Genomic DNA, 23252 nt, shown 5'->3' with positions numbered 1-23252 from the left:
ACAACCAGCTGAAGCAAGAGGACATTTGTTGTTTGGTGTTTCACAAGAGCAAACCAACATCCTCAGAACCTTCAGTGATCTCTAGGATCTTCTCCTAATTTGTTTCACTTTAAGGGTTTCTTAACAAATCTAAAAATACTAGGACCACAAAAAGGTTGATGTAATTAGCTAATTAGTATAACTGTATTTATGAAAAAAACATTTAGAAGTTAAAAAAAATATTGATTATTTTATTTCTTTTTCATTTTCTTTTTGTATAGCCAGGAGAAAAATGGACAAAAAATTGCCAGGAATGTGTCTGTGACAGATTTACTCTCAGAGTGCATTGTACAAAATATGAATGTCCTCTGCCACAGCAAGTATCTTGTTCTGAACCAGGATACATGCCTGTTCAGACACAGATACCAGAAGATCCATGTTGTACCAGGACTGAGTGCTGTAAGTACTGTCTCAGTTCTTTATTGTGTGTAATATACTATACTTATTTTGGGGATCTACAACCGCAATTTCTCTTTTTTTTTTTTAATATATATTTTGCATTGATCTCATAACTTTTCTCCCTCATACTTCTTCTTAGAGCCTTGTTGCAAAGCATCTACTGATGCTTGAGGAGAACAAATTTAAAGATGAATCAATTTTACACTCATAGACAAAGGAAAGTAGCTGTAAATCTGTAATTTAATTTTCGAAAGGAAAAAAAGAAAACCTGTAGCACTGCCACCACCTGAAACAATAATCAAAAGCTACTCAGTACCTCTTATTTTTCAAAGACCAACATAAACATTTTGTCTAATCTTAATATATCTCTTGAACTCTTAAGAACTGTTCAAGAGAGTGTCTGAAACTCAGAGAGCCATCAGGCTTTCTGATTAGTTTCTCTTTGGAAATATGTCTTTTCAAGCAAGCATCACTCTATTCTTCTCAGCTTTGTTTTGCAAAGGTTATAGAAAAGCTCTTTCACTTTAAAAATAGATGGGCAAATATACTGAAATAGTTATTAGACTAACTTGTTTTTACCTACAACACTGTATTTGCCTCACTGGGAAACTTCTGAAGTTCATGCAAAACAAAATTTAAAAATTCATAATTTGCTGTCTTCTTTTACATTACACAGACTGCAACACGAGCCTCTGCCCGGAGGTCACACACCAATGCTTAGAGGGACAGGAAGTAATTACAGTGACACAGCCTGGAAAATGCTGCCCTACCTTTGAATGCAGTAAGTACCATGCAACTTTTTCAACGCGTTTCTCAGAGCTACGAATACAAAATCCTTAAAAGAAGAACATGTAATTAATCAGTGCTGTCATATTGGGCCAAAAAAGTAGCAGTTTCTTCACATACTTTGGCTTCTTAAATTTTATGCCGTAGTGACGCTATCTTTCTTCCTTCTTTGCAGGACATGGCTGTGTAGTCAATGAAACCTACTATGCGGTAAGTACACAGAGTAACTCACTATAAAAATACTTTACATAGATTCACAATGAAATGTTTTTGAGACCCCTATAGTAGATGCCATTTTGTGAAAAGTACCAAGATATTAATTGTGGTCAGCATATCAGTACCCTTCCTTATATGCAAAAGTATTATCTGCTCACCTTTAATATTAGCATAATTTCCTTTCAAAATGAGAAGCAGCATGGACATAACCAACAATAGAAACTCAGCTTAAAGTAAACAACCAAAATTGAATTTAAGGATAGTTTATTCTATAGATAATTCAGCCTTGAATTGTCTGTGATGTACATACTCACAGCAACTTGCTATCACTAATACCAATTTTTCTTCTGTCTTTCCCTAGCCTGGAACTGTGATCCCATCAGGCCCCTGTGAAAGCTGCATCTGCTCCAAATCCTCTTACTCAAGCCGTCAGAAGTTTGCTGTCAAGTGCCAGCCTGTTACCTGTGACACCTACTGTCCAGTGGTGAGTGCTATTTTACGGTCAGTAATGCCTACCCTGCTCAGTTCAAACATCTGCCACTTAAGCTCAGTGTCCTAGCTCAAAAATATTCCCTCTGTTTCTTTCAAAATAGGGTTACAAGTATACAGAGGAACCTGGAAAGTGCTGTGGCACATGCAAGGCTGAAGCCTGCATAGTGGTCATGGAAGACAACACTACACATGTGCTTAAGGTAACTAGCTCTGCTGCAGCTCACCTTTGGTGAACTCTGTTTGCCTTTTAACTTTTTCCTTTCCTTGCCTCTATAACATTTACTTGCAGTGTCTTTTCACATATTAGAATACTGCTTATTCAGATGAGGAAGGACTATCTCACATGGCTTGAAAAGAACTGTGAGCCATGAGGCTAACTGAGGCTTCTGGAACCAACCGTGATACTGAACAATGGCTTTCAGAAGTCCAAATAGAAAAATATGTGAAAGCAATGCCATCTTATTTGCCTTCAGCAAGAAAACCAATTTTGCTCAGTTTTGTCTTTCTATGTACAGAGGCAGCTTCTGCTCCAAATATCCAATCTCAAGTTAGCTCAGTGAGCTCAAGAGCAGGATGAGATGGTGAAAACACCTGGAATTCTGCCATGTACCTGAACAGGATTAAGGCACATCATAAATTCTGACAACAAAACCACTGAAACACAAGTCAGTCTTCACTTATCCCATGCACACAAAAACCATAACCATAGCCACCTAAAATCACATCCTCTACACTTGGTTAATGAAAAAGGTCAATAAGCAACTACCAGCTGCAATTCAAGGACATTATTCAGAATAAGCATGCTGCAGTGCACAGCAATGATAGAACACTAGTTGTTTGGGTATTTTTGCTTCACTTTCATGCAAGATGCTTTTTATTCACCTTTATTTAATTTAACAACTTTCAGGTTGGAAAATTCTGGAGCCCACCTGGTAATAACTGTACAACTTACACATGTGAAAAATACAATGGCCAGTTCATTACAGTCATATCAAAGAAAAGCTGTCCCGCCTTCAACCCGGATCTCTGTGAACCTGTAAGTACTTGTCTACCAGCTCTCATGTTTGTTTGAAAAGATTGCAGTGATTAGCACCAGCGATAGCAAGATTATGGTGTCCTAGAAAAATACATAGCAGGAGCATCACATGGGATGTAATTCCGATTTTATCCTCTCTGAAACTGTCCCCCATCAAATTTCACTTTAAAAAAACAAATCAAAATTAAAAATGCAATATATCCTCACTGAGGAAATAAGATAGCACAGGGTACTAGGAAAAAGGGCACAGCATAATGCCTTGCATTCCTGAAAGTACCAGGTGTCTAGGAGGAAGAACACTACCAGAAAATAATGGGATTTTTATTCGTAAATTATTTAGGCTTACAATTTCATTTTTGGAAACCAATCATTAAGAGCAAAGGTGAAGGAAAACAAGCTACTTCAGTTCACTTAATACACCTCAGGAAAGATAAGAACCAGTCCCAGACATCTGTAGTGTCAGTAGTTCATTAACTGTTTTACACTGTCTGACATAACCCTTAATCTACACTGATTTTTGTATCTCAAAATATCCCATGTGCACTGCAAGCTTTATTTCTGAATTTTTACTCCTGAACTCTGATGATAGCAAAGCAATTCCAGTCCCTTCAATGTATGCTTCCAAAGAAGTCTTATTAAGTACTGAAGCAGTAGTTACGTGCCTTTAATATTTAGATCTGCTTGAAATTAGATTCCATGCCAATACAAAGAACTTTCTGGCACCAGAGAACCCTACAAACCAAATCTCTGCTTTATCATGCATATATGGCACCTGAGTCATCTTTTTCTTTTTTCCCCACTCAAGGACAGCATCAGGCTATCAGATGATGGCTGCTGTAGAGTGTGCTCGATCCCACCATCAGGTAAGAAATGGTAATTTTGGGTAAAAGCACAATATGTGCCTTGTTAGCTGTATTAGTTCAACATGCATGGCAGAAGCAAAGATAGAAGAGGTGAAAAGACCAAATCTGGTACCAGTGTTTCCATACCACCTGGTACAAAACAGAACATTTAGGGTCTTTGAAAATATTGATATGGTGAACTTTCCCATCCTGTACTGTTCAATATTAGCCTTTTAGTGAAATAGAGAGGACTACACCTATTCTCCAACTTCTACAAACACATTCTCTCTAAGGATAAAAGTGAAGCTGGTCCTAGGAGATGGGTGTGCACTGAACAGTTGCCATTGCACTGCTCTTTATTTCTGCATCCTGCACCAATGCAGCATAAAGGGAATTTTCCACTCAATGCTAAGACAAGTAGCACGATCTATCATTTAGCCATAAGCAACTAAAACAGAAACACACTGTGACATAATTTCCTATTTCAGCCCCATGCATCTCAGTTTTCAGCTAGGGATCGTCTATCATATACAAGTATCTATCTATATATGCATATATTTTAACCTATTTTCTTTTGGTTTGTGGCAACACCAGGTTGCAAGAAGCACAACTCCACTACTGTCATTAAATACCAAGGATGTGTTTCTGCACCTGTTGAGATGACATACTGTGAAGGCAGCTGTGATGCTTACTCAAGGTAAGTGGTGTAAAAGATAACTGTAGTTTCCTGTCTTCTATTTGTTACGATAATCGCAGAAAACACATTGCTAGTGATTTTCTACAATGTCTAATACTTACCAAGCCATCAACTGTTCTCACTACGCTAATCAGAATTTTTAACAGACATGGCGCTTCATTAGCTTAATTATCTCAAAATTAACCAGGTCTTATTAGACTATTAAGTGACTGGTCCCGAGTTTTGATCTTGCCTATGTAAAAGTGAGGTTATTTGTTTCATACCAGTCTCTGATTTTGGACTGGCTTGATCTGTTATCTGGATTAGTTTTTTTCGCTTTTCTTTTGTCTTAATGAATTATAAAATTATAGAATGGTTTGAGCTGGAAGAAACCTTTAAAATAATCCAGTTCCAAACCCCCTCCCATGAGAAGGGACGTCTTCCACTAGATCAGAATCAAGAGCTAGGTTTACCGATTTTTACAATGAAGAACAAATTCTGCGTCACCAAACTACTGAAAGAATGGTAATATTAAGACATATCCCCACATGCAAACGCACTTCTAGTTATGTTTAGCAATGTATGAGAGGGCAGCGATATTTCTCACAATTTCTGAATATTTCTCTTTTGTTGGTTTTGCAAACAGGTACTCTCAAGAAGCAAACATGATGGAACATAAATGCTCATGTTGCCAGGAAATCCAGACTAGTGTAAGAAAGGTGACTTTGACATGCAGTGATGGAACCTATCTTGATCACTCATACACCTATGTGGACCAATGCAGCTGTGTGGGTGCTGAGTGTGTTCCACAAGACATTGACAAACAACAACAGCAAACAGACAAAATATGAGATAAAGACCTCACAAGAAAAAGGGAACGTCTAAAATTAAAAGTAAGGAGAAGCCAAATGAGTTGAACATAGATGAAAACAAACATTTGAAAGAAAGTGTCAAAAGCAGCTACAATTTTTGACGAACAGATTATATTTTCTGCATACAAACTCAATATGTCTGTCTACGTTATGTCAGCTTTCCTTACCATTGTATCTCGTACTGTTTTTCATGACTTTTCTTTACACCTTGAGAGGTACAGTATAACATCATTTTTATATTTCTCGTTAGTTAGTTTGTCTTATGAGAAATACTAAACCATAAGATTTAGACCACACACAGTCTTTTATTAGAATGACATTCTTTTCAAGGCTTTTCTTTGATGGCACAATATAAACTGCACTGGTGCAGAATAAATGTTAGTCTATAGGAAATCAAGTTTTGCTGGTCATTACATTCTGCAACTACTTGACAATATCTGAGATTTCCATTGATACACTGAACTATTACGGAACATTTCAATTTAAGTTCATTGAGACAAATCAAAAGCTAAAGTCCAAAAAAAAGAAAACTGTACCTCTCTTTCACTTTCTTTTTTGTATTATGGAAAACTTAAATTGCAAAAAGCCATATCTTCTCAAAGCTATAAAATTCAATGTTAGAAAGAATTTCTGGGACATTTCCCTATCTATTCTCATGAGAAAGAAAAGAAAGAAAAAAAAGAAGAGAGAGAGAAAGAAAGAAAGATACTATAATGATAAGCTGCTGCATACTACTCTTTGTTTACATAACATCATCAGCATAGAAACTGTATGAAAATTTGGAATTTTTTTTTCTTTGTGGTTAACTGTTTACAGAAGAAGTATATATATATATATATATATTGCCAATGAGGCATATGAAGGACTTTTGTAAACAAAAGTAATAATAATAATAACATTATATGTAAATTCTTTCCTAGAAAGCTTTTAAAAAGTTGTACTATTGCTATTTATTTTGTTTTTTGGAGAACTGATTTATTGGGCCATTTCTTTCAGAATTAACATTACCCCATTTTTTAGTCTTAGTCATATTATCTGGGTGTGGTATATTTTCTTCTTCCATTTTGTTTTGGAATATTGTTTTATTTTTGTTCTTTATGAAAAAAAGTAATGATGATTAATAAATTTTAAGCATTTTACAGCATGTCTCCTCAGTCTTTTCTCTGAAACACTCCCTGCTGGCCCTATAAAATATTTGCTTCCCACTCTACCACAGCTGTATTTGAATAGTTCTACAGAATCACAGAATGGTTGAAGTAGGAAAGGACTTCTGGGGTCCATCTAGTCCAACCCCCTGCTCAAGCAGGGACATCCAGAACCACGTCCACGTGGCTTCCGAAGATCTCCAAGGAAGGAGAAGTCGCAACCTCTCTGGGCAATGTGTGCTTAGGCTCTTGCACAGCACAGAAGTACTTCCTACTAGAGGGAATCTCTTGTGTTCCAGTTTGTGCCCATTTTCTCTTGTTCTGGTACTGGGCATCACTGAAAATAGCCTGGCTCCATTTTCTTCGCAACTTCCATTCATGTATTTATGGACATTGATGAGATCCCTTCGAGCCTCATCTTCTCCAGGCTGAACAGTCACAACTCTCTCATCTTCTCCTCATAGGAGAGCTGCTCCAGGCCCTTCAGCATCTTGTTGGCCCTGTGTTGCACTGTTTCAAGAATGTCCAGGTCTCTCCTGTAGCAGAGGGCTCAGAACTGGACACAACATTCAGTGTGGCCTCACCAATGCAGAATTGAGGGATAATCTCTCTTGACCTGCTGGGAATACTTTGCCTAATGCAGCCAAGAATATCAGCTGCCTTCAATAAAGACACACTGCTGACTCATGTTCAACTTGGTACCTACCAAGACTCCTACATCCTTTTCTTCAGAGCTGCTTTTCAGTTGGGTGACTAGCATATTCCTGGTGTCTGGGGTTTTCCATCCCAACATGCAGGATTCTGAAAGTGTTCCAAGTATATCCCTTTTGATGCCACCAGTAAGTGAGATTTCAGTGAGCAACATTTTGGGTCCGTATATACTTTATAAATCTACAAGTTCTTTACCTGACTGACAAACTATCCAAAATCCCTTAAGCCAGTTAGTCTCATATCTTAATGCCTACAGAAACATACATAAATCTCAAACAAACCTGAAATTGCACTGTTGCAAATATACAAATTCTAAGTTACCATGCAGCTTTACTTTGAACTAGCTACCACAGACCTGAGTGTAGTTTGTATATTGACAATTTTTTTACACAGTTCACAAATGACTAAGTGACTTCTTGGGCCAGTAGAGGCAATAGTAAATAAATAAATAAATAAATAAAAGCTTTACAGTTTGGACAACTCAGTAACAGTTGTTTCTGACTTGCAACAATTGGGTAACAACATAGGTTTCCTGCAGATGCAGATGCCCTGATAAGGCTGCTTTTCTCATCTTTTAAAGAACAGGATCAACTTATATACCTCCCAGTCAGAAGTGAGCACTTAGTTGTCCCTGAGGATCACTGTTAACTTCTTACCTCCTGCTGGCAAAAATCCTCCCTAAGTCCTTCCAGCTTCCTACTGACAAATTGTCACTTCACTGTCTGCTTTTTCACTTTTCAGAAAACTTCCTCTTCCCAGTTCTTGGGTTTTTCTTGCTTCACAGTGAGGCTCAGATGGTTTACTGCACATACTCATTCTTTCCTCAAAATCCATTAAGCTTCCCTATGCAGCACTACTCAAGAATTTGTGACCAATTTGGTGAGTGACAAATTCTCTGAACTTTCCTCCCAGATAAACTGGGAAAATTATTCTTCTGCTCATTCTGCAGAAGGGAAAAGCGAATGTCCATCTAGTATAAAAATTTAAAAAAAGAAAAAGAAGCGAAGAGACAGATCTGGTCCTGGCACGAAGAAGCAAGGAGGCGAGGAAACAAGGAGAGGAACCCTAAGCAAAGTTAAACCACGGAGGCATGCAGAATCTGTGGCTGAGGACGCACTAGAATCCCTGCCCTGAAGAAAGAAGGAACAGTCTCACATATATAGTTCCAGTGATGAGAAAGATAAAATGGGGACTATCAACTAAGGAGAACAGAGGTCACAACATGCTTTGTGCATGAAATAGCAACTAGGACTTACAGGAACTCCCAGACCAGCATTAAACAATACTTGGAGTAGATGAAAAATCAGGTGCCACTAGTATTATAGGTTCCCTAAATTTTCCTTTGCATAAGAGCTATCTTTGTTTGAGATACTACTGACACAAATTGGGTAAGAGCTCCAAAGTAAATAAATAACTCCTTTCTAAAAACTGTGATGAATGGGATCAGTTGCTTTCTCATAAATACATATTAAAGTCAATAAAAAATTAGGCGATTGGCTTGGTAGCCCTTCACTGACACAGGTCAGAATAACGTGCAGTTCACAGTGATCTACATTACTGTGGACAATTACTATGCATTATACAAACACTAACACTAGAGGGCTCTAGGCTCAAAATTTACAAAGACTAAGGGAAGAGGTGCTCATTCAAAAGGGTTTCTTTGAATGCACTTTGAAGTAAGCAAGGTAACAACTATTGCCTTGGTTTCCGTCAGTATGATAAACTTTGCTCTTTATTATTTCATGAATCTATGGGCATTCATTCTAAACAACATACCAAGACTTATTTATATGTCACTTTTTTTTTTCTTTTCTTCTTATCTGGTCATCTTCAGAACACAAATCACAAAGAAACCATTCACTTTGCACAAAACTTTTTCACAAAAAAACATTCAAAGGCTTTGGGTCTAAGTTCAGTACTGTCTGTCCAAGGTTCTTCCTTTCATACTTTTGCCCCATTCAGGATTTTTGTAGCTTAACTATTGCACGACCAGACTATTTTCTTCTCCCTTTTCTATGCACCATTTAAAAACTCAGCAGTATAAATTACTAATCACCAAGAATGACTTTTCAATTACATTTTGTAATGATGAACAATATATCTGCTCAGATTTACCACCTTGGAGTCCCACCTGAAATAATTTATTTGAGTGTTAAAGCACATGACAGCGAGCTTGTGAGCGACATAGTAGCTATGAAAATACTTAGGGCTCTTTATTAGGAGCCTGTTAATTACAAGCAATTATTAATAAGAAATATGAGAGAAGTCTGTAATTTTGTTTTGACCTCACAAGCTAGAAATCCTGGACAAAAAGTATCCCTGAGCAAGACTCACAGTAGAGTATAAACACGCAAAAGGACTTCACAGAATCCAGTTTTTTTCTAATAAACAAAGAATAGCCCTTTACCATGTCAGCTTACCATTCATTTCTTAGATCTGCTCTTACATTCTTCTCTGAAGAATTCATCTATGCCACCATCTTTATGGAAGGAACAGTGGGCTTGAGGGAAAAGGAGTGCCACCAAAAAGCATATGCTGTTCAGTAAGCCATCAGATAGCACAGATTCACATGTACCTTTCACAGAATCACACACCAAATCACAGAATGGCCCGGGTTGGAAGGGACCTCAAGGATCATGAATCTCCAACCACTCCGCCACAGGCAGGGCCACCAACCTCCCCATTTAATACTAGACCAGGCTGCCCAGGGCCCCATCCAATCCGGACTTGAACACCTCCAGGGACAGGCCATCCACAACCTCTCTAGGCAGCCTGTTCCAGCACCTCACCATTCCCTCTGTAAAGAACTTCCCCCTGACATCCAACCTAAATCTTCCCTCCTTCAACTTAAAATCATTTGCCCTTGTCCTGCTGTTATCTACCCTTTCAAAGAGTTGGTTCCCCTACTCTTTGTAGACTCCCTTTAGGTACTGAAAGGCTGCAATAAGGTCACCCCGCAGCCTTTTTTTCTCCAGGCTGAACAAGCCTAGCTCCCTCAAGGAAGCCCTTCCGCAGTACTGGAATACTAAAATCATCACAGTCACTGTTGAATCATATCCTGGAAAAGTGAGAAAACTTCTACTCCGTTGCTCCTTTGGAGACCCACCAAAAAAAGCCAGGTAGCAGAGGGAATGTAATAAAATGTGCATCTCTTGGGAGTACTTGATCTGATAGACTGCCTAATCATATTAAATGTACAGACTTTGTTGTGAAATGTGTCAGCCAAATCTTTGTTTATATAATAAAATTACTGTAAATTTTCTTGTGATAAAACCACACCACAGAATTGATTTAAATCATCAATCATAGACTTACCTGGCAACAAGGAAGACATCAGATGAACAAAAGACTATGTGAGCTACTCTAATCTGTCCACTTTTCAGCTCAGCATACAGTGCAGAATAGCTGAAGTCTGCTGATCTCCTGCCAAAATTCACAAAACTTAAAAATCTGTTTTGCATCAGACTCAGCAAAGCCATTTTTGCACACCAGAAATTCACACAAAACAGCCATCATAAGCTAGAAAGCCAACAAATGTAGCCTGCATCCTGAGACACGGAAAACCATAGGATGGTTTGAGCTAGAAGAGACCCTACGAGGCCATCTGGTCCAACTCCCCTGCAATGAACAGGGACACCTACACTAGATCAGGTGCTCAGAGCTCAGTCCTGCCTGACCTTAGGTGCCTCAGAACCCAGCCAGCATTGCACTGCTGTGGATATAGCAGCAGGATGACCACTTACCTCACAGCAAAATACACATTCGTGCTATGATTAACCTCTGAGACTTTCAGCAAACTACAGAGACTTTTTCTCACACGCAACTTAGTCCCAACTGCCATTAAATAACAAAGAACTGAGCCCTGCACAACTCCTCAAATACCTATTTTTTGCAGGGTTAAGAGGAGATAAGAAGGGATGAAACAAATTTATTGGAACATGCCACATTTGCCCATAACGGAAGAGAAATTTGGGAGGGAGGAGAGAGAACAACCACATCCAACTACCTCCAGAGAGCTTCGTGCATGCTAAACACAACCACGGATGCCGGCAAACGGAGGTTGTCTCATTCCCAGACCTATCCCGAAATCCGCTGAGCTCCAGGAGGGTCCTCGAACAAGTACTGAGAAATACAGCACATGACCCTCCCCGCCCGCAGCCGCGCGGTCCGCCATCTTACGGCCACAACGCCGCCGAGCGGCGGGTAGTAGTATCGCGCCTCTGTCTGAGAGCGGGTCTGCCAGAGGCTGTGCTGCTCCCTCACAGGCATCGAGCCTGGCCTGGGCCCCGGGCATGGTGTCACCATGCCTACCAGCGACTGTGCAGCACCCCCTCGCCTTGGTGTGAGCCGGCAAGCCCGCTGTGCCTCTGCGCGTGGCTCTGGGACGGAGGAGGGGTGGCATCAGGCAGCGCAGTGGCCAGGCCTCACGCCATGCATGCAGGGTGCCTGCAGCTCCCGGGGCGGCGAGTCAGCAATCGTTCCTCTCCTCAGGAGAAAGGCAGCGAGGTATGCGCTGGCAGAGGTACTCCTACCCTGTTGGGAAACCTCTTCTGAGAGATTTGTGTGTTGTGTCTGCCTTGTTTCTGCTGAGCCTTGGTCTTTTTTTATTGCCCCCCTTTTTTTTGACAGAAATTCAGGGTGAAACCCATCCCCTCATTGAAGTGGGCACCACAAATAAGAGCACAGCCTACTCATAACAACGTGATGTAGCAGAAACTCACGTGCATAGCAGCTTTACTTGCTACCTCAGACCTACAGGGGAGGTCAAATGTAATGGATGAAGAAGCACTGGTGGCAAAGCTGCATTAATGTTACCTTGTACAGACACCTGTGTGCCTTCACAGGTGCCCCTTGTTTCTGACTGGTGCCCATTTCTGCTCCAATTCAGGGCAGTACAGGGAAGGCTTAGAGCCTTATTGTTCTGTATGTTCCTCTCCATAAGGCATGCTGAGAATCTCGTGTCTCGTACTCAGGCATTCTGACTGCAGAATTGGTGGCCATCAGTGGGTACCTTGCAAGGAGTCAGCAGAACATTGGCATCTTAGTAAAACAACAATTCTATCCTTTCTTACGTTTCTTGAGGCTGTGACTTTCCTGTTACTTGTTCTTCATTTTATTCTTAATATCCATTGTATCATGCAGCTTAATGCAAATTCCAACAGTTGATTATATTGCATTCCCTGTGTTATATGGCAACTGACTGTTTCATTCTTTTTAATGACATGCCTGTGTTCTCCTAGGGTTTCTAAATAGATATTTTAGGCATATTATCTTTAAAAATATATTTTAAAATAAAACCATATGCTTTCACTTTTATGAAGAAGCTGAAACCATGTTTTTGATCTATAAAGATTGCCAGCTGCTTTCACATTCACATAGAAAGTTTCATAGCTGTGCATTTGAGCTATATATCTATCAGCAGTTACATAGTAAGTGTATCTTGTCAAAGTTAAAATTCTGTACAATACAATAATAAAAGGAGTCTTTTATGTGATGCTACAGATTATTTTGCTCCTTTCTCCTAAACATTTGTTTGTAATCTGGGATGTGACTCAGATATTTCAGCTATGTTGGGCAGTCTGCTTTGAGTTGTACATATGTCAACTCTCACATTAAGAATACTTTCTGTGCTTAGTGCACAAGAATGCCAAAGGGAAAAGGATCTACAAGGAAAGAGTGCATTTGTTGTTTCTAAATCAACCAGTTTCTTTCCTCCTACTTTCAGTAACCACTCTGGAGCTACTCTTACTTCTCTGAAATCTTTGTGGTCTTTTAAGGTCGTAGTAGAATAACATTACATTTGTAAGTGGAAATAATGTGTTATAAGTATAGATGGTTCAAATTAGAAAAATGTAGGCAAACTTTTCAGTGCACAAACACTTGTATCATTGACACTTGAAGAAAAAAGTCTTGCAATATTTTAGCAGTGTTGTTGTAAATAAATGAAGTTTTGCTTCTTCTATGCCACTAGAGACACTCTAAGCAATTTGTACTGTTACTGTAAAATAGATATGCTAATAAATGTTAAAGGGAACTTGTTAGAGTCATTCTCACTAGCTTAATGGTGCAGTGGTATTTTTAAATTCTCAGTAGAGCATACATTTACACATCACTGCATTGCATGTAACGCACATATGCAACAACTATGTAGACAAATTGAAAATGAGCAGTCAGCATTTTATCTGTAAATGCTTTCTCGCAATGCTCCTGTCTTGTTTCTAGCAGAAAGGATTGCTCCCTCTGATATTAACACTGGGGGAACTGGGGCAGTGGTAGTTGCTTATTTCACTGAAACTTGTTTGACATTCTATTTCTTCAGGATCCTCCATGTCTACCTATGCTTGTGACATCATTGGCTGCTGTTAGCAGACACAGTGCTCTTTCTAACTGGAAAAGCTGCTTTGTCCTTGAGTTCTGCAAAGGTTGAGAATCATCGTCATTTTAGCCCTGTTAATAGATCTATTCATTTTGACAAAAGCTTAGATATTTATCAGGCGTCACACAAACTGAATCCATACCGAGCAAACAGTTAGACAGAGGCTGCCATTGTGGATGACTTGTGTTACCTTCAGCCTTGTGCCTAAAAATGTCCTTGAGGTGTGGTCTTGACTCAGCCTGAGCACAATGCACTGCTGACAGATCAGAGCCTTGTAAAACAATCACTAGTAGCTAAAGTAAATCTTCATCAAAAATGTACTCTGTAATGAAACGATCGCAATATAAGCAATCAAGGCATTCAGTTTGGTAGCCATTTGAAGGCTATGGGAATACAGTACAAAAACTAGGAGTTTTGGTTAAAACACTTCCATAAAAATCTTGCTATACTTTGAGTAAAAGCGGATCAGTAGCAAAATAAGGATGAGTCTACTCTTTTCTCCCTCCCTCTGTTTTTTCCTTTTTTCCCACTCTCCAGTGGGTGATGCCTTTTTTATTTTCCAATTCTGTTTCATTAAGAACATCCACTTTTGGAGAGCATGGATTATTGATTCTTAGTTGCCAGCTCAGCAAACTTCTTGAGAGTTTGTTAAACTCCAAATTTACCAATAGCTCTGTTGAAACAACTGGGATTACTTGGTCTGTAATGTCTGATTACACTTAATACCCAATTCCATTCCACATACTTATTCAAAAACATAGTGTGGGAACATATACATTTCAGAATAAACTAAATGCTTGCTTTGGCAGTAGTGTTAACCTAACAGCTAAGAATTCTACTCACACAGATCAGGATTTTCCTGTGGTAGGCACTATGCTCTGTGTCAGTTCTTTGAAACGCTGCCATACATGCTTTGCCAAACTGCATTAGAGTTTTATTTTGCTTACATCTCTCTTCTTTGTCCTATTATTATTTATCTAGGTATTTACTAAGCCATGGTGGTACTTGTAGTAGAATGGCACACAATTATGCTCTGATGTGCTCTGAATTCTTGGAGATAAAATGTAATATAAGGACACGGAAGAGAGGAGAGGAAAAACAGTAATAGGCATCTAAGGTTACATATGCTATTTATGAAGCTTAAAGAAAACAGCCAAATACCTGAAACTGAGATTTTGCTAGTTATTTCTGTAGCAGAGCAACCATTGCTCTGCTAGTTTTAGGACACTGGTCCCAGTGTTCATACAGTGGTTGTCAAACAGCTGGGAGATTAGAGCTGGCTAGAGATAGAAACTTTTCTTAAACTCCAGAAAGCAATGTCATTTAAAGGAGATGCTGAGATACAAGGATGTCCGCACACCACCTCCAAAACAAATAAAATTCAATAGCATGACGTCCTTTCCATGGCTTGCCCAGAACAGCACAGAAAACCAAGATGTTTAACTCTTTCTGTTACAAAGGCCAGTAAGTATCTTTAGTTGTGTTTAATTTACTCAGAGGTACAAACAGCTATATTATCCCATTCATTGTTTCCCCCACTTCCCCAGTCATTCTCATCTTTCTCACTTACATGTACATACTCATTTATCTTTAGCAACTTTCTGCATTGTCTCCTCACTCATTCTTCCTAGGCATTCTCCCTTTTTGTTTCCCCTGGTCCTACTTCCTCTCCCCTCTTTTCCTATCAGTGCTTCCAGTTTTCATCTCCCATTGTCTTCTATAATAAGTGATCACTCTTGTAGCCCAGTGCTGATGGCAGCAGCAGCAAAAGGCAAAGAGATAAGGAACTGTGAAGATGAAACTCATCTGCTGCCTACAATTATCTACTACAGAATGTCCTGAAGAGAATGAAATGGGTCAGTCTTCAAGGTCTTCTAAGTCAGATTTTGAATCTTCTTAGTTTCCATATTGACTGGAACTATGATCTATGTCCCCTTTTAAGTTAAAAGTAGTAACAAAGCAAGCAAACAAACAACAAAAGAAAAAACCATATAGATGGTCAACCCAAAGTCATCACATTAGGATCCCCTCACTCACACAGTTTTGAAGTATAGGGGGGCATTCACTGGAATCAATTGCTTTGTGCTTGCTCACTTCTTTTCTTGACATCATTGTTGGCCATTGCCACAGATTTGGTATTGGGTTGGATGAACATTTTCTCTCATCTATTGTGGTTATTCTTATGGTAAATGAAGAAGGTGAAAGTAGTTCTCATGATGAGTAAAACCAGCAACAACTTAGCTGCGGTCCTTACATTAGTTCTGGGAAGAAAAAAAAAAAGACCCAACATATTAGCAAACTAAATAAAGATGGTTTTAGGTATTTATCAGGAAGGTTTCCTAGTATCCACTTTACTTTTCTACATAATTATAGAAAGGTTAAGAGTTTGATTTGGCATTCGGTAAATGCTTTACCACACAATAGAAATATTAAGATCTCCTTGAGCTGAAAAAAATTGTACCCTGGAATGGCAACAGAAGTTACATGAACAACTTGAATTCTGATAAATTCTACTGAGGTAGTTCTTTGCTTTGCAAATGTAGTTGTCAAGATCTCCTTTTTAAACAGAAGCAAGATCTTCCCAAGTTCCCATATGCAGCAATACATTGGCATGTTAAACAATACATCAAGCAATTTGTTCTCTTGACTCATTGTGAACACCTGGATCATTTTGACTGCAGTATTTTCATCTTCCTGTTCCAAAAATATTTGATACAAGTGGATCATAAGTCTGTAAAATGTCAGCTAAATGATTAAAAGGTTGACAAAGTTGTAGCAATTGGAAAAATGGTCTTAGCCGGGAAAAATGTTTTAATCACATTTGACAGTAAATCTTTCATATGAAGGATACAGGAACAGATCAAAACTGGTCAGTTACGCTCTAGCTAATGTATAACTAATAGTTCAGAAGTTCATATCAGTAGATAAGCAGTCATTCAGGTTCAAGGAGTTGGCACTTGCCTATTTAGTATGCCGGTCTGTAAAAGGATATGATCATTAGCAAAGTGTACATAATTAAAGAATTAATAAAATTTGTGTGAGCTCCCATGAAAGTTTCTTCATGTGAAGCATGAGTAATGTTCTGTATAGTTCCAATTCTTACCAAACTCTGAAAAGTAGAGGATACATAAGATCAATCACAGTAAGTACAAATGCAAATTCTTATGATTTAGCAAACTATCGTAATTTAAGAAAGTTACTAATTTGTACGGGTCTTTGTCATCACTTTAATTATCTGAGTGCTTTTTCACATAAGCACTCAGAGACAGTTGAAATGAAAAAGGTCTGAGGAAAATGATTTTTAAGATAAATTTTAGTTCAAAACTGACTGAATTACATGTTTAAATGTTCTTACATTCTTTTATCTTTGCAAGCAAATATTAGTTAAATTAGTGACTGATTAGCAGATACACCCAAAAGAACAACCATGAAAGCTTCCTGACACTCTCTTTGGTTTTGAAATATAACATAACAAATATTTTGCTCCATTCAGAAGTTTACATGGTTTTGATCCACAGATATTCTAGCAAATAATTCCAGAACCAAGTGTCTTCTTTGGGGAAGCTAATGTCTCTGTTGCACAAATGAGCTTATTCAATTATTTAATGAATGGTCGAACTGGAAACTCTTTCCCAAAGCCCTGTTGTACTTGTCCTGTTGTGTGCAGGATGTTGCTTCTGTTCAGAGCAAAATAGCACGAAATGGAAAAACCCACTCGATTATCCAGTGTATTTATACTGCATGCACTGTGGTTGAGACCACCATAGTCTTCTCAGTGAAGATGTCTCTGGTGTTAACCTAACAATACATTTTCTTATGTACTGAAAGATTCCCTCAAAGTCAATATGATTATGTTCAAACTGAATACAAGAGCTAATATATTTTTATGTATTTTCTGATAACATACATTTCATATCAAGATTCTTACTGTGAACTGCATGCTTCATGCTCAGACATAGGCAGGAGCTTCCATCTTTTGCTTGCTAAGAACCTCAGATGAGTTGCAAGTGGTTTCAAATGCAGTTCAACTGCTTTACCTACCCATCAAAGATGGATTGGGAGAGTTGTGCAGGTTGTTTAACGCATTCATCTTGATCTTAAGCACTGGACATATTGATTTAAATACAACAATTTGAATATATTCATTAATAATTAATGTAGCTCATTGCACATGCTGAGCTAATCATCGTAGGATGACACTGGTAAGGGGGGCCCTAGGAAACACATGACAAAATATAGATATCCTCCTTTTTTCAGTTTGATGGGAAATTTCAAGGACTTTTATGTGTGATACTATTAATAAGCTACTTTAAATATTTACTTATCACTGGTATGAAAAAAAACAGTTAACAGGTTTTGAGTAGTTCCTCAAGCTACAGTAGGCCGGAGCTGGGAACTGTTGTAATCAGAGTTGGAATATGTATCTTTATGGAACACAACAATATTTCTGCTTCTCCAATTCCTTTCCCAGTATTTCCTGTTCTCTTATACCCACAATATGCTCCTCTCTATGTTCCCATTTCTGAAAGACAGGACAGGTTTCTGTAACCAGAAACAGTGCTGGAGGGGACAAGAGACTTCTTCTAGGAGTGTATGACAGGCTTACATCCAAGGATCTTTTTTCTATGAAAGGTCAGAAAGTATGAGATACTTATGCATGGAGGGATTTATGCTGCAATAGGCAGTGAGTTCTGGAGTACTAATAGCAGTGCTGCAAGTAGTAAGGGTTGAGAAAGGAAGTTGGAAGGCTACTTGGTAGGACAAGGGATTAATACAAACAGCGTACAGAAGAATACTGCAGACAAGGAGACAAGGGATGATAAGCTTAACTTATGCAGAAGTTCAGCAGAGCTTCTGAACTTAGTCAGCACTGTAGAAAGGAATCAAATTTATAGCCTCGTCCTTGCATAGAGTCTACAAACTGAACTTAGAGTTACCTATCAATATCAGCATAAATTTGGTCTGCCAAGGGTTGAGCTATGCACAGCACTGATGAGCACATTCATATCGGAACAGTTTTTTGTGAAGCAGATGCTGAAATGTCTCAGGCAGCACTGAGAAAGCTTCACAATAGAAAGAAAAATACACCAAAATGTATTCAGTGACAGATTCTGAAATAGACAGTAGTTGTAAGTGAAAACAGGAGAGTGCTTTGGAAAAAAAAATTGTGAAAAAGAAGGGCTATATGCAATACTGGGGCATGAGAAATAATTATGCTAAAGTTTGTAAAGAAAAGCAGAGAAATAAACTTTATCTAAGTCATCATCAGTGATTCAGAAGATCAGATTTGGCTCATGTGAGTTATAGAATGGTTTGGATTGAAAGGGACGTTTAAGACTGTCTTGTTCCAACTCCCTGCTGGAGAGAGGCAGATACCTCTCTCTAGACGGGGTTGCTCAAAGCCCCATCTAGCCTGGCCTTGAATGCCTCCAAGGAGGGAGCATCCACAACCTTTCTGGGCAACCTGTTCCAGTGTCTCTCCACCCCCATAGCAAAGAATTTCTTCCTAATATCTAGCCTTTATCTACTCTCTTGGAGTTTAAAACCATTTCCCCTTGTCCTGACGCTACCTGCACTTGTAAAAAGTCCCTCTCCAGCTTTCCTGTAAACCCTCTTAAGGTACTGGAAGGTCACTATAAGGTCTCCTTGGAGCCCTCTCTTCTCCTGGCTGAGTTATTAGTATCCCATGGAATAAACGTTTTATGAAATGAAGAAAAGGTACACAGATGAGCAAAAGCTCAGTAACATATAGGAAAGTGAATGCTGAACAGGTAACAAACCATCAGTGATGCTGTTGTCCAGGAAGGCATCCTCAGCACTATGCAGAAGAGGAAAGTAAAACAACAATCCAGGAGACATACCAACTGAGGGCTATGAACAGTACTACTATAATACTGTGAGAACCAAGTACATCACAAGCAAATACTGATGGGGGAAAATCTACCAGCAGAGTTTTCAGATAGTCTGTACAATAGAAAAGTTATGCTTTTAGCTGAATTAAGGGCATGAGAAACCCAGGAACTTTCAACCTGATAAAAAATTGTTCACTAAATAAATGCATTTACCCACTTTAAAAAAATAGCACCCAACAATCAAAAATACTGAGGTAGAAGGCACAGCACTTTTCTGTCAGCAAAGCTATTAACATTTTATCCATATTTTTTGAAACATGAGGATTAGATAAGAAAGAAATGATTCGGTTAGTCCAGCTGATGACACTCAACATTAAAACCCAGGGGAATGAGTAAGAGGGCTTTGAGCTCACCTGGGGCATAGACTGGCTGCTCAGACGTCAAGCAAGCTGTGTACTTAAGAAGAGCTGTTGCATTTAGAAACCACAATGTGAATGAGTAATACCATTAGTTCAATTTCATATGTACAGGAGCCATTGCTGCTAGGGTACTAGATTCATTTCTTTTTCATAAATCTTTTATTCCCTTTGGTTAAGGTGAGCAGAGTGATGGCTCAGCTCTCCCTTGCCTGTCAATTCAAGATAGAAGTTATGTGCTCCTCTTCCAAATGCTTTAAAACACAAGCAAAAAAAGTGAAGGCGGCACAGCTGTGGGCTTAAGTTATCATTATGTAATGAAGAAACTATGGCTACTGTCACTGACAAATGAACTAAGCTACTTTGTTTCTTCTAACCTTTACTGTTGTTCCCTCACTGATTTTCCATCTAGATTATCCCATCTCCACAGTCAGAGATTTTCTTCCAATTTTTGTAGTATTTTGTGTAATCATATCTAAAGCTGTTGTAATCAACTAAAAAATGGTCATGACCATTTACAATATACTGCTCATCTGCCATTCATTCTAAGAGTTTAACACTCTCTTCTCATAGAAGAACCTCTCAGGTTTCTCAGATGGTGTGACATGCTATACCAAGCAGGCAACAGACTACATAATCTATTCCAAGAACAAGGTAAAGGAGCCCATGACCAGAGTGTGTCCACCATAGTCTTCCACAGTAGCAGTACATCTTTTCAGAAGGGGGAAATTAGCAAGTTAACAGGGTATTGAAAGAAAGGTGGATAGTGAGCATGAATTCCTTGGGATGGCTGTTTAGCAGTGAGTCACTTGTAGATTGTTGAAAGAAAAAAATGTTAAGAAGTGAGAGAAAGGTGAGAAAACCATGAGCAGGACAAGCCTAGGAGAGCAGCTTTATCTCTACACAGCCAGGTGGGAAGGGTGTGCTGGGTCCTCTGCTAAGTTAATGTCAACTTATTTTATGTTATTTGCAAACTTTCTATCATTACTTCACCTTGCTTTCCAAAGTAAATATTCCTGTCTTCTTACACAGCTGTCTATTCTTCTTCCCAGTTCACATGGTAAGACAGGACTTCAGAGATCTGGAGCACAATGCAGTTATCCAGTTCCCAGCTGTCCCTAGTTTGTCATGCTTGTGATGAAGTAGAAGTTCTCAATGCCTAGTGGAGTAATTTGTAATTTGAACATAGAAGGAAAATGAATTCTGGTTTCATTAATAGTCTCAATACTATCTCTTCCTAACTTCTGAATGATTGCCTTTGCCACTCATACATTATGTGACCTATTTTCAAATTGCAATGTTAGTATTGTTATCTAGAAACACATTTAAACTAAGAGGGGAGATTTAGGTGAGATGTCAAGAGGAAATTCTTTGCTCAGGGAGTGGTGAGGCGCTAGCACAGGCTGCCCAGAGAAGCTGTGGATGCCCCATCCCTGGAGACGTTCAAGGGCAGGTTGTCATGTTGGATGGAGGCCTGGGCAGTCAGATAGGGTGGGTGCAGCCCTGACCGTAGCAGGGGTTTGAAATTAGGTAATCTTTAAGGTTGCTTTCAGCTTAAGCCATTCTGTGCTCCTGTTATTATTTCAGATCTTCCATTATAACTGATGTCATTGGCCATCTATTGTTAGAGGTTTTCAATACAAGATTAAAAGAAAATAGAAGAATATTCATCAGCCAGATCCTTGGCTTTTGTCATTCATCTCCATTAACCTCCTATGAACAAACTCATCTATTCCAATTTTATAGAACTATCCTATATTTAATTTCCATGGTATTTGGGACTGAGATGTGAGGATAAGGTTTGGAGTTTTGCACAGCATTGTAAACAGAAAAATAGACAAAAATACAGGAAAGAAAAAAAATATGCTTTTAACATCTCCATGAACATTTCCTCCTGCAAACAAAAGTGCTTTGTTTTTGTGCCAGGCACCAGGAAAACTGTGTCCCTTTAATGGATTCCTGGTGTACATTAACAGTAAAGACAGCTGCTTAAGTTATTAAAACACTTTATAAACTTGCTTCTGAGGTTTCTTTCCCCTTTCACAGCTGGAGAAGTGAGTTTGCTCCTACCTGCCTGCATAGGTAAGTTCTTTTCAACACACTGGGATACTGAAGTCCTCCAACTGCTGTTTCTTTAATCTACAGGAACCACTAGGAGAAACTGTCCATTTGACCAATAAATACCTAAACTTGAATCTTTCTGTTTTTTTGTTATAAAGTCTATGTACAGATAAGATTCTTCCAGCATCAATCAGATCACATAGTCTGATATCTTTCAAAATTCATAAACTTCATCAGGTGACCCAAGTTTCTTTTATACTTGTTTTCTTATTGTTAATTGCACCTAATCCTTGAGATAGAGGAAGAGAAAGAGCCGGTGTTGTTGGATAAGCTGAACACTAGAATGCCACTTGAATGTCACTACTCCTTGTAGATCGGAAATTTCAGTCTGAGCAGTAGCAATGATAACCATTTCAGTAAAATATCTGAAACGTCTTCGAAAAACACCTGCAGATACAACTAGGACAATTCTCAGTGCAGCTATACAATGTGCACTTATAAATTCTTAGTGAGGTTGCGTATTCAAGGTTGACAAGTGTCACCTTCTAGTCACAAAGAGGTATAATGACTGAAAACTAAAAACTATCTTAGACGTATAAATAATTTGATATTAACACTCTGCTTAACAGCAATGCCAGCAAAGGAGACAGGGCAAAAGACAAATCTGGCCTTGTCTCCACCAACGCACCTGGGAAGTCATCCTAGGTACAGATACCCACCTCACCTTCCTCACATGAGTAGCAAAAGCACTAATTCTGCCCTCAGAAAACTCCTCCCTTTACCAGTAGTCCCTTGCTCTGTAATACTTGGTGGGAAGCAAGAAACACTTTGCAAATGTTTTGAAGTAATATGAGAAGAACCTGATACTCTGTTTTTCCCCTCAGGCAGAGGTGAGTGCAACTGAGAAAGGAAGCAAGGTCTTGCTCCTTCACTGTGAGGTCTTAATAAGTGGGTAAAATGCACAGCGTTAGTTTTTCTGTCTTTAACTCTTACTGGGCCACGTCGTTGCAAAATAAATATGAAAATGGGTATGTGTTCCAACTCTGATTTTACAGTATTGTATTCCATTTTACTTTTAGTTGATTTTTATAAGTGTATGAAATACAGAATATAGTGCCTGCCCTGTATTTATAAATGTTTTTGTCATCATGTTAGAAAGAAATGATGATCCCCATCTTTTCTATTATATTGGGTTTTAATGCCACTTAATACTCTTAATGTTATCTGCTGAAGAACAAGGATCTAAGTCACTTCTAGAAATTCCTTTCCTTAAAAACCACCATCTCCCATGCTTTTAAATAAAAGATCCTATTCATTAATTAATACTGCGCTT

General features: G+C 38.7%; 1 protein-coding gene and 1 long non-coding RNA gene across 2 annotated transcripts in view; both read left to right on the top strand.

The window, feature by feature from the left end:
* MUC5AC (mucin 5AC, oligomeric mucus/gel-forming) overlaps positions 1-6042 on the top strand; it is a 217213-nt gene extending 211171 nt beyond the window's left edge. The window contains exons 109-117 of the mRNA XM_010711134.3: positions 261-438; positions 1115-1219; positions 1400-1434; positions 1802-1924; positions 2034-2132; positions 2840-2968; positions 3774-3831; positions 4405-4507; positions 5133-6042. Coding sequence (XP_010709436.2) covers positions 261-438; positions 1115-1219; positions 1400-1434; positions 1802-1924; positions 2034-2132; positions 2840-2968; positions 3774-3831; positions 4405-4507; positions 5133-5337 — 1035 coding nt within the window. The 3' untranslated portion in view covers positions 5338-6042. The remainder of the gene's footprint in view (positions 1-260; positions 439-1114; positions 1220-1399; positions 1435-1801; positions 1925-2033; positions 2133-2839; positions 2969-3773; positions 3832-4404; positions 4508-5132) is intronic.
* Positions 6043-21902: 15860 nt separating this feature from the next.
* On the top strand, positions 21903-22947 carry LOC116216654. The gene is made up of 2 exons (XR_004159841.1): positions 21903-21940; positions 22804-22947. It is a non-coding gene; the product is annotated as an uncharacterized LOC116216654 (long non-coding RNA).
* Positions 22948-23252: the final 305 nt, after the last annotated feature.

Source organism: Meleagris gallopavo, chromosome 5 (genome assembly GCF_000146605.3).
Source record: "Meleagris gallopavo isolate NT-WF06-2002-E0010 breed Aviagen turkey brand Nicholas breeding stock chromosome 5, Turkey_5.1, whole genome shotgun sequence".
Taxonomy (NCBI): Eukaryota; Metazoa; Chordata; class Aves; order Galliformes; family Phasianidae; genus Meleagris; species Meleagris gallopavo.
The sequence above is the reverse complement of the archived record's forward strand: the minus strand, read 5'-3'. Positions and strand labels throughout refer to the sequence as shown.